This window comes from Natator depressus, chromosome 2, assembly GCF_965152275.1.
Source record: "Natator depressus isolate rNatDep1 chromosome 2, rNatDep2.hap1, whole genome shotgun sequence".
NCBI lineage: Eukaryota > Metazoa > Chordata > Testudines > Cheloniidae > Natator > Natator depressus.
This window is the reverse complement of record NC_134235.1, coordinates 217442886-217457800: the sequence shown is the minus strand read 5'-3', so window position 1 is coordinate 217457800 and position 14915 is coordinate 217442886. Positions and strand designations below refer to the sequence as shown.

Sequence of the window (14915 nt, the reverse complement as noted above, 5' to 3'; positions counted from 1 at the left end):
CTTATCTTTACCAGCTTAGGTCAAAACTTCCCCAAGGTACAAAATATTCCACCCTTTTGTCCTTGGATTGGCCGCTACCACCACCAAACAAATACTGGTTACTGGGGAAGAGCTGTTTGGACACGTCTTTCCCCCCAAAATACTTCCCAAAACCTTGCACCCCACTTCCTGGACAAGGTTTGGTAAAAAGCCTCACCAATTTGCCTAGGTGACTACAGACCCAGACCCTTGGATCTTAAGAACAATGAACAATCCTCCCAACACTTGCACCCTCCCTTTCCTGGGAAATGTTGGATAAAAAGCCTCACCAATTTGCATGGGTGACCACAGACCCAAACCCCTGGATCTGAGAACAATGAAAAAGCATTCAGTTTTCTTACAAGAAGACTTTTAATAAAAATAGAAGTAATTAGAAATAAGAAATCCCCCCTGTAAAATCAGGATGGTAAATACCTTACAGGGTAATTAGATTCAAAACATAGAGAACCCCTCTAGGCAAAAACCTTAAGTTACAAAAAAGATACACAGACAGAAATAGTTATTCTATTCAGCACAATTCTTTTCTCAGCCATTTAAAGAAATCATAATCTAACACATACCTAGCTAGATTACTTACTAAAAGTTCTAAGGCTTCATTCCTGGTCTATCTCCGGCAAAGACAAAATGTAGACAGAACACACAAACCCTTTGTTTCTCTCCCTCCTCCCAGCTTTTGAAAGTATCTTGTCTCCTCATTGGTCATTTTGGTCAGGTGCCAGCGAGGTTACCTTTAGCTTCTTAACCCTTTACAGGTGAGAGGAGATTTCCTCTGGCCAGGAGGGATTTTAAAGGGGTTTACCCTTCCCTTTCTATTTATGACACGCCCCCCAAATCTCAGCTAGGGTGAAACACTGGCTGGGATTTCTTCCTGGAGCTCTAGGAAAACAGAGTTAATAAGACACATGCATCTCTAAATATACCACCAAGTACATAAAGACTAACAATATTTTCCACATCTCAAGGACGATTTTAACCAGTTGATTCTGGGAAACTTTCACGTGAGAGTGCATCAGCCACTTTGTTAGAAGCTCCTGAGATGTGTTGGATGTCGAAATCAAAATCTTGGAGAGCTAAACTCCACCGAAGAAGTTTTTTGTTAGTTTCTTTGACGGTGTGAAGCCACTTCAGTGCAGCATGGTCGGTTTGCAGGTGGAAACGCCGTCCCCAAACATATGGGCGTAGCTTTTCCAGAGCGTAGACAATGGCGTAACATTCTTTTTCAGTGATTGACCAGTTGCTTTCCCTCTCAGACAGTTTTTTGCTGAGAAACACTACAGGGTGGAATTCTTGATCAGGTCCTTTCTGCATTAAAACTGCTCCCACACCACGCTCGGACGCATCTGTGGTTACTAGGAACGGTTTGTCAAAGTCTGGGGCCCTTAGTACAGGGTCAGACATGAGTGTCGCTTTAAGCTTGTTAAAGGCCTTCTGACACTTTTCGGTCCACTGCACAGCATTTGGCTGTTTCTTTTTGGTTAGGTCTGTCAGTGGGGCGGCGATTTGGCTGTAGTGCGGTACAAATCGTCTGTAATAACCGGCCAAGCCTAAAAAGGATTGAACCTGTTTCTTTGACTTTGGGACAGGCCACTTTTGGATAGCATCCACTTTGGCCTGTAGGGGGCTGATAGTTCCTTGACCCACCTGGTGTCCAAGGTAAGTCACTTTGTTTAGGCCTATTTGACACTTCTTAGCCTTAACAGTTAGTCCTGCCTCCCTTATGCGCTCAAGGACTTTTTGTAGATGTTCCAGGTGGTCTGCCCAGGAATCCGAAAATATGGCCACATCATCAAGGTAGGCGACTGCATATTCTCCTAATCCCGCTAGGAGACCATCTACAAGTCTTTGGAAGGTGGCGGGTGCATTTCGCAGCCCGAAAGGGAGTACATTAAATTCATACAGCCCGAGATGTGTGGTGAAGGCTGACCTTTCCTTGGCAGATTCATCTAGCGGTACCTGCCAGTACCCCTTGGTTAAGTCCAAGGTAGAGATGAACTGGGCCCGTCCCAGTTTCTCTAATAGTTCATCTGTGCGTGGCATTGGATAGTTGTCTGGGCGAGTTACAGCATTTAGCTTACGGTAGTCCACGCAAAAACGTATTTCCCCATCTGGTTTGGGAACTAGAACCACTGGAGATGCCCATGCACTTTCAGAGGGGCGGATTACACCCATCTGTAACATATCCTGGATCTCCCGTTCTATAGCAGTTTTAGCTTGAGGAGACACTCGGTAAGGTTGGACTCTAATTGGGCGAGCATTACCTGTGTCAATGGAGTGGTATGCCCGTTCAGTCAGTCCTGGGGTGGCTGAGAACGTTGGCGCGTAGCTAGTGCACAGCTCCTGGATCTGCTGTCGCTGCATACGCCCAAGGGTCATGGAGAGGTTCACCTCTTCCACACCACCAGCACATTTCCCTTCGTAGTAGACACCTTCAGGCCACTCAGCGTCGTCTCCTCCCTGGGCTGTAAACTGACAAACCTTTAATTCTCTGGAATAAAAGGGCTTTAGAGAATTAATATGGTACACCTTAGGCTTTCGGTTGAAGGTGGGGAATGCTATGAGATAATTAACAGCTCCCAGGCGCTCCTGGACCGTGAATGGCCCTTCCCACGATGCTTCCATTTTATGGGCCTGGAGCGCCTTTAAGACCATGACCTGGTCCCCTACTTTGAAGGAACGCTCTCTGGCATGTTTATCATACCAGGCTTTTTGCTCTTTTTGAGCATCCTGTAAGTTTTCTTTAGCAAGGGCTAAAGAGGTTCGGAGGGTGTTTTGTAGGTTGGTTACAAAGTCCAGAATGTTAGTTCCTGGAGAAGGTGTAAATCCCTCCCATTGCTGCTTCACCAACTGCAATGGCCCCTTAACCTCACGGCCATATACAAGTTCAAATGGGGAAAACCCTAAACTGGGGTGTGGTACAGCTCTGTAGGCAAAGAGCAACTGCTGCAACACTAGGTCCCAATCATTGGAGTGCTCATTTACGAATTTACGTATCATGGCCCCCAAAGTTCCATTAAACTTCTCCACCATGCCATTTGTTTGATGGTGGTAAGGAGTGGCAACCAAGTGATTTACCCCATGAGCTTCCCAAAGGTTTTTCATAGTTCCTGCCAGGAAATTAGTCCCTGCATCTGTGAGGATGTCGGAGGGCCAACCTACCCTGGCAAAAATGTCTGCTAGTGCCTGGCACACACTGTTAGCCCTGGTGTTGCTTAGAGCTACTGCTTCCGGCCATCGGGTGGCAAAATCCATGAAAGTCAGTATGTACCGCTTTCCTCTGGGTGTCTTTTTCGGAAAAGGACCCAGAATATCCACAGCTACTCGCTGAAATGGAACTTCAATGATGGGGAGTGGCTGGAGAGGGGCTTTGACCTGGTCTTGGGGCTTTCCCACTCTTTGGCACACCTCACAAGACTGGACATAGGTAGAAACATCCTTGCCCATTCCCTCCCAGTGGAATGACCCCCCCAAACGGTCTTTGGTCCGGTTCACCCCAGCATGACCACTAGGGTGGTCATGGGCTAAGCTCAAGAGCTTGGCCCGGTATTTAGTTGGAACTACCAACTGTCTCTGAGGATGCCAGTCTTCCTGGTGTCCACCAGAAAGAGTTTCCTTGTATAAAAGTCCTCTTTCTACAACAAACCTGGATCGATTAGAAGAGCTGAGAGGCGGTGGGTTGCTCCGTGCCGCCGTCCAAGCTCTCTGGAGGCTTTCATCTGCTTCCTGTTCGGTCTGGAACTGTTCCCTCGATGCTGGAGACATCAGTTCCTCATTGGATTGTGGACCTAGGCTTGGTCCCTCTGGAAGCGATATAGGGGATGGAGCTGTTTCTGTTGACTGTGAACCGCTCTCCGCTGGTGCACTATGTTGGGATTCAGGCTCCGGCTGAGCCTCTTGTGTCGGGTTATCGGCTGCTGCCAGTTCAGGTTCGGTGGGGCCCTCTGGTGTTGAGGTTGCAAGTACTGGATTCAGTGCTGACAATGGGTCTGGTGTTGGTTGTTCGGCTGGTTCCGGTTCTGGGACTGGTTCCATCTGGGTCTCTGGGACTGGATCCACTACTGCTGTTGCAGACATTGGCCTGGGGTCCGGGTCCATCACCTCTGACCGGGTCCTGATAGAAGTTTCCGGAACAGAGCTAGGCCTCACGGCTTGTTTAGCCTGGCTGCGGGTGACCGTTCCCACCCTCTTGGCCTGCTTCACATGATTGGCCAAGTCTTCCCCCAACAGCATGGGGATGGGATAATCATCATAGACTGCAAAAGTCCACATTCCTGACCAGCCCTTGTACTGGACAGGCAACTTGGCTGTAGGCAAATCGAAAGAGTTGGACTTGAAGGGTTGAATCGTCACTTGGATCTCTGGGTTGATTAACTTGGGGTCCACTAAGGAAGCATGGATAGCTGACACTTGTGCTCCGGTGTCCCTCCACGCGGTGACCTTCTTCCCGCCCACACTCACAGTTTCCCTCCGCTCCAAGGGTATCTGGGAGGTATCTGGGCCTGTGGACCTCTGGTGCGATTCCGGTGCAATGAACTGTAATCTGTTGGGGTTCTTGGGGCAGTTGGCCTTTACATGCCCCAGCTCGTTACATTTAAAACATCGTCCAGCTGACGGGTCACTGGGGCGAGGAGGGTTGCTGGAGAACGGGGTGGTGGGACGATAAGGGGTCTGGAGGGTTCTTTGGGAGGTAGGTGGGGCTTTGGGCGGCCCCCGGTAATAGGGTGTGGCCTGGGGTTGTCCCTTCTGGTCTCCGCTCCAACTGCGACCAGTTTTTTTCTTCTCTGCCACCTCCACCCATCTGGCTCCAATCTCTCCTGCCTCGATTACAGTTTTGGGCTTCCCATCTAGGATGTACCTTTCTATTTCTTCAGGAACACCCTCTAAGAATTGTTCCATTTGCATTAGGAAGGGCAAATTTACTGGAGATTCAACACTTGCTCCGGATATCCAGGCATCCCAATGTTTCACAATGTGGTAGGCATGTCGGGTAAATGACACGTCTGGTTTCCACCTTAGGGCTCTGAACCTCCGACGAGACTGCTCGGGTGTTATCCCCATTCTGACTCTCGCCTTGGATTTAAACAGTTCATACTTGTTCATGTGTTCTTTAGGCATTTCAGCTGCCACCTCAGCTAAGGGTCCACTGAGCTGCGGCCTCAGCTCTACCATGTATTGGTCAGTAGAGATGTTGTACCCAAGGCAGGCCCTTTCGAAGTTTTCTAAGAAGGCCTCAGTATCATCACCTGCCTTGTAGGTGGGGAACTTTCTGGGATGGGGAGTGGTACCTGGAGAAGGATTGCTAGGGTTTGTTGGTATATTCTGCTGAGCCTTTACCTTCTCCATCTCCAGTGCATGCTTCCTCTCTTTTTCCTTCTCCTCCTCCACATGCTTCCTCTCTTTTTCCTTCTCCTCCTCCACATGCTTCCTCTCTTTTTCCTTCTCCTCCTCCACATGCTTCCTCTCTTTTTCCTTCTCCTCCTCCACATGCTTCCTTGCCTCCATTTCCCTCCTGTGGGCAGCCTCCTGTACCTCCTTTTCCAGCCGCATGAGTTCTATCTGTCTTTCATGTTCCTTTTGTTTTTCCTCAGCCTGAAATCTGGCTAATTCCATCTTTTGTTGTGCTGTGGATTCTGTCATCCTAACCTACCTGTTTTTAACTAACTTTACACCCGAGGTTTAGAAATAAACAAACAAAACTTGGCTGTAAAATTTTGCTGTGCTGGAATAGAATACCTATTCTCTGATAGTGATTGTCAGCCTACAGAAAAAGACAATTCCTTTGTCTCTGCTCTGGGCCCAAATCAAAGCAAAAACTTCCAACTACTTTGAAACCTGTTTACCCAGCCCAAAGAAAAAACAAGTTTCCTTTTTAAACTTGTGCTCCTTGTAAAAAATCAAAATCCAAAAAAAAAACCCTGCCACTTTTGTCTCCAGGCAAATGGGTAGAACACCCCTCCTTCTATTTACTTTTAGGGAAACAAAAAACTCTGGGTTGGAAGACTGTGAATTTCCCTGCAGGAGTTAAGTACCCTGCCTCCAGGCAAAGAAAACCTGCAATTCACAAAGATAATCCCCTTTTGTCTCTGCTTGGCCACAAAGCAGAGAAAAACAAGCTGCTTTCAGTTTCAGCTGCTTCTGGACTTCCTTTTTTTTTAAATCTGTATTTCTAGTTCAAAAAAATCTCAACTGGATCTCAAAATGATTTCAGGTTAATCCCACCACTATGCCACCATGTCAAGGTTCCTCCCCCACTCTGAACTCTAGGGTACAGATGTGGGGACCTGCATGAAAAACCTCCTAAGCTTATCTTTACCAGCTTAGGTCAAAACTTCCCCAAGGTACAAAATATTCCACCCTTTTGTCCTTGGATTGGCCGCTACCACCACCAAACAAATACTGGTTACTGGGGAAGAGCTGTTTGGACACGTCTTTCCCCCCAAAATACTTCCCAAAACCTTGCACCCCACTTCCTGGACAAGGTTTGGTAAAAAGCCTCACCAATTTGCCTAGGTGACTACAGACCCAGACCCTTGGATCTTAAGAACAATGAACAATCCTCCCAACACTTGCACCCTCCCTTTCCTGGGAAATGTTGGATAAAAAGCCTCACCAATTTGCATGGGTGACCACAGACCCAAACCCCTGGATCTGAGAACAATGAAAAAGCATTCAGTTTTCTTACAAGAAGACTTTTAATAAAAATAGAAGTAATTAGAAATAAGAAATCCCCCCTGTAAAATCAGGATGGTAAATACCTTACAGGGTAATTAGATTCAAAACATAGAGAACCCCTCTAGGCAAAAACCTTAAGTTACAAAAAAGATACACAGACAGAAATAGTTATTCTATTCAGCACAATTCTTTTCTCAGCCATTTAAAGAAATCATAATCTAACACATACCTAGCTAGATTACTTACTAAAAGTTCTAAGGCTTCATTCCTGGTCTATCTCCGGCAAAGACAAAATGTAGACAGAACACACAAACCCTTTGTTTCTCTCCCTCCTCCCAGCTTTTGAAAGTATCTTGTCTCCTCATTGGTCATTTTGGTCAGGTGCCAGCGAGGTTACCTTTAGCTTCTTAACCCTTTACAGGTGAGAGGAGATTTCCTCTGGCCAGGAGGGATTTTAAAGGGGTTTACCCTTCCCTTTCTATTTATGACAGTTGTAGAAAGACTAGGCATGGGAAATTATGTACAGGGGAGCAGATTGTTCCACATATGTCTACTGTTGTTACCCAGGGTTTTCAGAACCCACAGTAGTGGTAACTTAACTATTTCACTCTAGGTGGTATCAAGAATAAATCAACGGGAACACAGAAATTCCATCTGATAAAAGATTAATGTAAGTAAGCGTGCTCTGTCTAAAACTGCAATTTATTAGATTTAAGCACACACAGACATAAGCAATAAGTTTAGAACATCCCAAATATTTACCTAAAATCTGGAATAGTATTGAGTAATTAACAGCAGGTTTACTTTGGCCAGTTGCTAACCCACTGGGGAGAAAAGGTGTAGGGAAAAATGTCTCTCAGGATGGCTTCAGAGGTCTGCTCCAAGTACACTGTATTAGCTAATCTTTATAACTAACTTCTACAAAACACATAGGTCATCGTGACCCCTACTAAATCATCACTTTTCCTAACTTTCAATAAACTACTTATCAACAAACATTCCTAACAATCTTAATTGTAATAAACTTCTATATCAAAGGCGCCCAGATTCAAGGTTTTCTGTCCACTTATTTTCTTTCAGTCTCAGTTGTTGACCTTTTTCTCTCCCCTCCTATTTTGATTAGCAGAAATTGCCAGCTAGTTTTGACCTCGCCTCTAAAACCTGCTTTCAAATTAACCCTATACTATGTGGTGTTCTATTTTATTAATTCATGGTGGCTGAATGCACATAATAGGATTGCCATTAGCATGATCACATTCTGGGGTACACTCCTACCCCTCAAATCCAGGGTAACACTCTAGGATTCTTACACCATCCTTTGAGGCCACTGGACTCTATGGACTAATGGTCTTATTGAGTATAGTAATTCTTATGTTCCTACAGTTCAGAATTCCTTGTTCCTTTAGCTTGTCCCAACATGTACAGAAGGTTATATGGGTGTGATGGGTGACCAGTGATGAGACAGAAGCAAGGAGTAGCCTTGAAAGTGATGCAGAATGGGATGTGGAGTCCCTGAAGGGACTCATAAAGATGGGTGATGAGGCAGGGAAGATGAGTTTGGCAGCTGTGCCATGTGGATGGCCTAGAAGGAATGAGGTGAATGGAGAGAAGAAGGTTACAGTAATCAAGCTAGGAGATTACTGAAGCATGGACAAGGGTATTGGCAGTAGATATAGAAAAGAAGATGTTCTTAGTATTCCAGTTTATACATACATATACTCTAAAGTCTTTCTTCAAGACATATCGGAATGACCGACATCTGTAGGGAAGTGAAACTATAAATAGTAAATAAGCCCCATAGAATAATTTATTTTTAAATAACTAGTTTATTCATTGTACCTATTTCACACAAGCTGGGAGGAAAAAAAAGTCTTCCTTTTTAACAAACCTCACACACACCACATAACCACAAAACCCTTGAGTAAAAACAGCTGTTGTTCTGTGCTTTGATTCCTCTAGTCCTGGCACCAATGGAAAATGTGATACAAGAAACTATTGACTATACTCGCCAACGGAAAATATACAACCAGCCAGTACTGCATAACCAAACAGTGCACTTTCGCCTGGCAGAATTAGCAACTGAGGTGGAACTTGTTCGCTCTCTGCTCTACCAGGCTGTTGGTAAGCTTCCACATTTGACTTCAGGAATATACTCTTAATATCAAAAAATTGTCATGATTGGAAATCTGTGGGAAGGGGGTTGGGAGTGAAGTTATACTGCAGTCAGTGACTTACTATAGAATTTGTGCTTTTTTATTTTAGCTCTCTATATCAGAGGCAATGATGTGACCAAATTTGCTTCCATGGCTAAACTAAAGGCAGGTCGTCTAGCCCGTGAGCTGAGTGATAATTGCCTCCAGTTCTGGGGAGGAATGGGATTCACCAATGAGGTGCTAGTGAGCAGACTTTACAGGTGAGTCACTGTTTGAGAATGTGAAAGGTTTTGACTCTGCTTTAAATAACTTTGATCAAATATATGGAGTATTAAAAACCCTACATGGGATGTTTGCTCTTTCCAGTTTTGCTGCAGTGAAAATAATCTGGAACAGACCCTCAGTTGATGTAAATAATGAAGTTCCATTGGAGTTACACAAGCCACAGATCTGATCCTTTGATTATCTCCTGCCTGATCCTGCAGTGGGATCCACAGGCACAGAGTTTCATTGGCTCCAATGTTACTTTGCCTAGGGGTAACGGTCAAGGAACATGAAAGAAGATCCCTTTTGCAGGATCACCGCTTTAAACAGTAATTGTGTGGTTTAATCTACCCACAAGGCTCGTCTGAAGCTCAAGTAAAGGGAGTGGTCACTGGTGACTCCATATTCCTTCTACAGTTCACCATTAGCCCTATATGTCTCTAAGGCAGTAGCTCCAGAGAGAAGGACATCTTAATGACAGGTCCTTTCCCCATTAGCAAGGGGGTGCCTATCCTAGGTGCTCCTGACACAAATTACAGAACCAAAATAAAAATGAATGAGCAACAGAACTTGACCCCCCATAAAAATGGATTCAGGAGTCTACCTTTAGGCTCCTGTTTTTGAAACTCAACACTCCACACAGCTCCAACAACCTTTCCCCTGGTGGACCTTCCAGTATTCTTCTCTGGCAGCCTGTGTGGGGCTAGCTCAGGGATCCTTTCCAAGACATGTGGAGGAATGAAGTTCTGCCTCTCGCTCCCTCAATGCTGCCCCTTGGATGGGATTTAAGAGGTGCAAAGGCCTTACAGTGGCCCTACACACCATGAGTAAATTTTACCTGTAGAGACTCTGTGGACTTTTAAAAGGGAGATGCCAAACTATACACCCTGAGCCCACTGAGATTCATGCAAAGATGATAAAAACAGAGGGAAGAGAAATACTGACTATAGAAATGAGCAAAATTGCAAGGAGAGTATTTTCTATGCATTGCCAATAATCCTTTAAGTGGGATGCTGGCTCCAGTACCTGTGTTCTTTTGGAGGATGGTTATAGCCTATATGCCAAGTGAAGTTATTGCTGTATGCATTTTTACATAAACAAAATATGGATCTTAAATTCTCTTGCTTATAGTAGATTTCAGCTTGCATATCAAGCCTCATAACAAGATGCCTAACAAAGTGTTAGTGGAATCAGGGTTAGGTCTGTCAAAATATTAGTAAATATACCATTTCTGTGTAAAGTGGCAATAGGAAAATTGAAAAAATGGAAGTTATAAAAATTTTACTTCTTTATAATGTGTTACTTTGTTTCTAGAAATAAAGCTCTTGAAATACTTTTACGAAAGATTACACAGCACAGGATATAAACTGTCAACAGTCTCATTGCTAACAACCTCTTCTGTTAAACCAATGCAACAGAAGAAGGAAAGTGTAATTTAAAAACGTCTGATATAAAACTGCCGTCCCTTTGTTAGAAAGGCTGTAGAACTGCTGCTTCAGAGAGGCAAGGCTGATGTGGGCTGGCTGAAAAAGAGCTCGGATGTGTTGACCACAAGGTAGTGATCTGGCAATTTCCCGAGCTCGGAGCAGTGTAAGTGCTTCATTCCCCAGAGCATCTTTCTGCAAGCTTCCTGCCCTTTTCCGAACATGCTGCTGCTGGCAGTGGTGTTGTAATACATTTGTATTACATATGCCACAGGAGTGGGATTTACGTGGAGGATGGAAATAAATCTCATGCATTTGAAAAGGTTTGATTTGTCCTCTGAACTTGTGGTTTTGGCACTATTGCTACTTCTGGGAGCACCCGTTTGACTCTGATATGGCTGTTCTGGCCCATTCCAGGATAGTGTAGTTATGTATAAGGATTCCAGGATAAGCAGACTAGTGTAGTTATGTATTTGCTCTCCAGCTGGCAAATCCAGCACATTTCCTATTGAGATCTAACCCGTGCCTGCCATCTAATATTAAAGAAATAAATCCTTGCCACCTCAAAAGAAAAAGCCTTATAAATAGACCTAAATGATGATGATCACACTCCAGAATTTTGTTATGAACTAATACAATTCCATGGCTGGATAATTATAGTCACCAGAGATGTGAAGTAAGAATATCACCTGAAGGAACAAACAGGTTTACTCTGTGATCCTTTGTAATCTCTACTAATAAACAAAGCAGCAAGTCTCCTAATACTAGCTCTTCCTTTTACTCAGACATTGCTGTAATCAGTTCACATCACTGTGACGTTTGTACAGCAGAAAGCAGCTGTTACTGTAAGTGCATGGCATGTCCATTCAGTCATACCAGGAAAATTAATTTGCAAAGTAATCCTTAGTAAGCAGCGTTAGTGCTTGACACACAGGTCAGTCTGCTATTACTTCAGCAAGCATCATGAACTATGATAACTGTTTAATACAGTCAATACATTTGAAATTGCTTAACAGTGTTGGTAGGGAGTTTTAACTAGACATTGTACAAACCTGTCTGCCAAGTTGTTTCAGTAATTGTTATCACTTTAAGTTCAATAGCTCTGAAATCATTTGTTCTACAAAAGTATTTCCAACGTACAGAGTTGTTAGAAGGTGGAATTAATGAAGGCTAGTTACGCCTCCCCCTCACTAAACACATCCTGCTGCTGTTATGTAATACATTTCCCAGATGTTTCACTTCTTATATCTCAGTGTTTATTAAATAAAATAGATATAGTAAGGATTTTTCTTTTCTTTTTTGGGGGGAGAGGAGGAAGAGAAAATCATTTTCGCTCACTGATTCCAGATATATGATTGTTTCATGGAAAGATCCCCATTTTATATAGACAGACATCTTCCATATATTACATATTTGGATATTCAACAAACTTAGATTTCATTTTAATATAACATGACTTTTTTAGCTTGTCAGTGACTAAGTAATTTGCTTTATTAGAAACTGTTTAAATTTGTAAAGGGTTATGATCAACCTGAAATCTAGTCATCACAAAATTTTTTTACAGTAGTTTAAAATACTACGAGCTACCTCTGACTTCTGTCAACTGTTACAGTGTTGCAGTCTCACATTCCTGCTTTTTAAATGTTTTTCTTCCCCAGTTGCTGTGTGTAAAACCCAGGCAAGCAACAGGGGAAATTGATTATTGGCTATGCTTATGAAACAGGTAAAATGACTGTAAATGGTGCTGCCAAATGTGCAAAGTGGGGTAAATCCAAAAGATTTCTTTTTCTCAAATACCTTTTAGTTATTGCTAGGCAAAGTTTTATCAGTAATAAAATTATAAATATGGTTTTTAAGTTGTTACTTCGAATAACCAAGCATTTGCTCGGTTTCAGAGTAGCAGCCGTGTTAGTCTGTATTCGCAAAAAGAAGAAAAGGAGGACTTGTGGCACCTTAGAGACGAACAAATTTATTTGAGCATAAGCTTTCGTGAGCTACAGCTCACTGCATCGGATGCATTCAGTGGAAAATACAGTGGGGAGATTTATATTTCCCCATGTGTATCCCCCCCCCCCCACTGTTCCTCAGACGTTCTTGTCAACTGCTGGAAATGGCCCACCTTGATTATCACTACAAGGGGTGTGTCCGTCCCCGTCCCCCCCCGTCCCCCGCTCTCCTGTTGGTAATAGCTCACCTTAAGTGATCACTCTGGTTACAGTGTGTATGGTAACACCCATTGTTTCATGTTCTCTGTGTATATAAATCTCCCCACTGTATTTTCCACTGAATGCATCCGATGAAGTGAGCTGTAGCTCACGAAAGCTTATGCTCAAATAAATTTGTTAGTCTCTAAGGTGCCACAAGTACTCCTTTTCTTCAAGCGTTTGCTGTCACAGTATTTTGTGTTTTTTTAGAAAATGTTTAAAAAGTCAGTGTAACCTTTTATGTTGTTTTTTCAAACAGACCATAAATCTTATGAATGTATACATCTGATCTAGAATGACTCTAAGTAATTTCTTCTTTTCTTGATATGTGTCTGATTACCACAATGTTGCTATTGAATTGAAGAGTGGTAGTTTAGCAAAACAATTTTTTCCCCCAGGGAAAATCAAATTTACAAAGAAAATAGGAAAGAGCAGGGGCATGGTGGTTTATAGATCTGAGTTGCTATGAGAATTTAGGCATCGCGGGTGGGGATGGCTCAGTGGTATAACAGCCAGCTTTTCAATTACTATTGCTGAAACCACCCACTCAAAAGTAAGTCGGGTTAGAGCGGCCCTTCCAGGAAGATAAACTGAATAAAAGTAAGGCCTTAAAAATAGTCTTATCAGATCAGGGTGGATGTTGGATACCAAATGTATTTTAAGAAGTAGTATTTACTCCAGAGTCGTGCAAAAACGGACTGCCCGCAGTGTTCTGCAGAACCCTCGCTGCTGTTCAATTGTGACCCTTCACTACAGAGATCACTGAAGTTCAATGTTACAGACTACACTGAATTTCTGAAAAGTTAAAGGATGCAAGATGCCTTTTCTCCCTAGAACCTTTTTAGGGAACCTGCTCTCTCTACCCTCCATCCCCAGCAGACACATTTCCAGAGAAAAGATGGGCCACAATTCCTTTTGTAAAGTGCAGCCTTCGTCATGGGGAGCATGGAGATTTCAAGTGTTAGCCTAACAAACTTGGACAATCTAAACAGTGTAGACAATGGAACACCAAGCTGCTCTTTAAAGGTTTCTCTGGCTGATTTTTAAAGCTGTAGGAAGGTAGCAAAGGGGCAAATCCTTCATAAGCTTTACTTTGAAGGGGAAACAAAATTACTGAAATTCAGAGCTAGCATTACACTTGAAGAAAACTGCAATCCCAAACTTTAGGCTATGTCTGAAGCAATGCTGTGTTTTTCTTTTCAAACAACCTGAAAAGTTCCTTCACTCTGATTGATGTGTATGTACAATATTAACTAAGGTTTTGTCTAGGAAGTATATACACTTTTACAGCTAGAGTATGTTTCTGTGTAATAAAACCGGACGAAAAGTAGCTTTGTAGTAACTAAATGTGTGTCGGGGGGGGGGGGGGAGAGGGGCAGGAGGAAACATTTCAGTTCAGCATGAATTTTCAGCTGATGTATCATACAAATGTTTTCACCCATTCTTTTTCTCTGCAGAGACTCAAGACTACTGTCAATAGGGGCTGGTGCAGATGAAGTCATGCTTTCCATTATATGCAAATATATGGAAACTCTTCCACAAAAGAAGTAATACCCAGCAACAGTTACATTTCTTCATTGAAAATTCATGAGAGAGATACAGTATATTGATTACATACTGAAAGAATAAGCAATATATTTAAGGTGAAATTTAAGTGAAATTTTCTAGCATTTATGCCAATGATCTACTAGTTAGTGCCTTTGTATACAAAATTTCTTGTACCATAACTTTTAAATTAAATACTGAAATTAAAACAAAGTAATCTGAAAACATGCATCCTCTTGCAACATTTTTTTCTCTTGTTGTAGACTAGTTGCTGCTTGTGAGTGGTCCAGTGCAGGGGTGGCCAACCTGAGCCTGAGATGGAGCCAGAATTTACCAAAGTACATTGCTAAAGAGCCACAGTAATATGTCAGTAGCCCCCCATCAGCTCTCCCCCCCGCCCTGTGCCTCCCGCCAGACGACAGCCCTGCCAATCAGCACCTCCCACTCCCTCCCGCACCTTCCGATCAGCTGTTTTGTGATGTACAGGAGGGTGGGGGGTGGAGCGAGGACATGACAGGCTCAGGGGACGGGGCGGGAAGGAGTGGAGTGGGGGCAGGGCCTGTGGCAGAGCCGGGGGTTGAGCAGTGAGCACCCCCTGGCACACTGGAAAGTTGGCG

The 14915-nt window shown here is 43.5% G+C and overlaps 1 protein-coding gene across 1 annotated transcript in view; it reads left to right on the top strand.

Moving 5' to 3' along the window:
- The window catches only part of LOC141981734 (putative acyl-CoA dehydrogenase 6), a 125372-nt gene extending 110848 nt beyond the window's left edge, over positions 1 to 14524 (top strand). Inside the window, exons 7-9 of the mRNA XM_074943368.1 lie at positions 8668 to 8829; positions 8971 to 9121; positions 14211 to 14524. Coding sequence (XP_074799469.1) covers positions 8668 to 8829; positions 8971 to 9121; positions 14211 to 14304 — 407 coding nt within the window. The 3' untranslated portion in view covers positions 14305 to 14524. The remainder of the gene's footprint in view (positions 1 to 8667; positions 8830 to 8970; positions 9122 to 14210) is intronic.
- Positions 14525 to 14915: the final 391 nt, after the last annotated feature.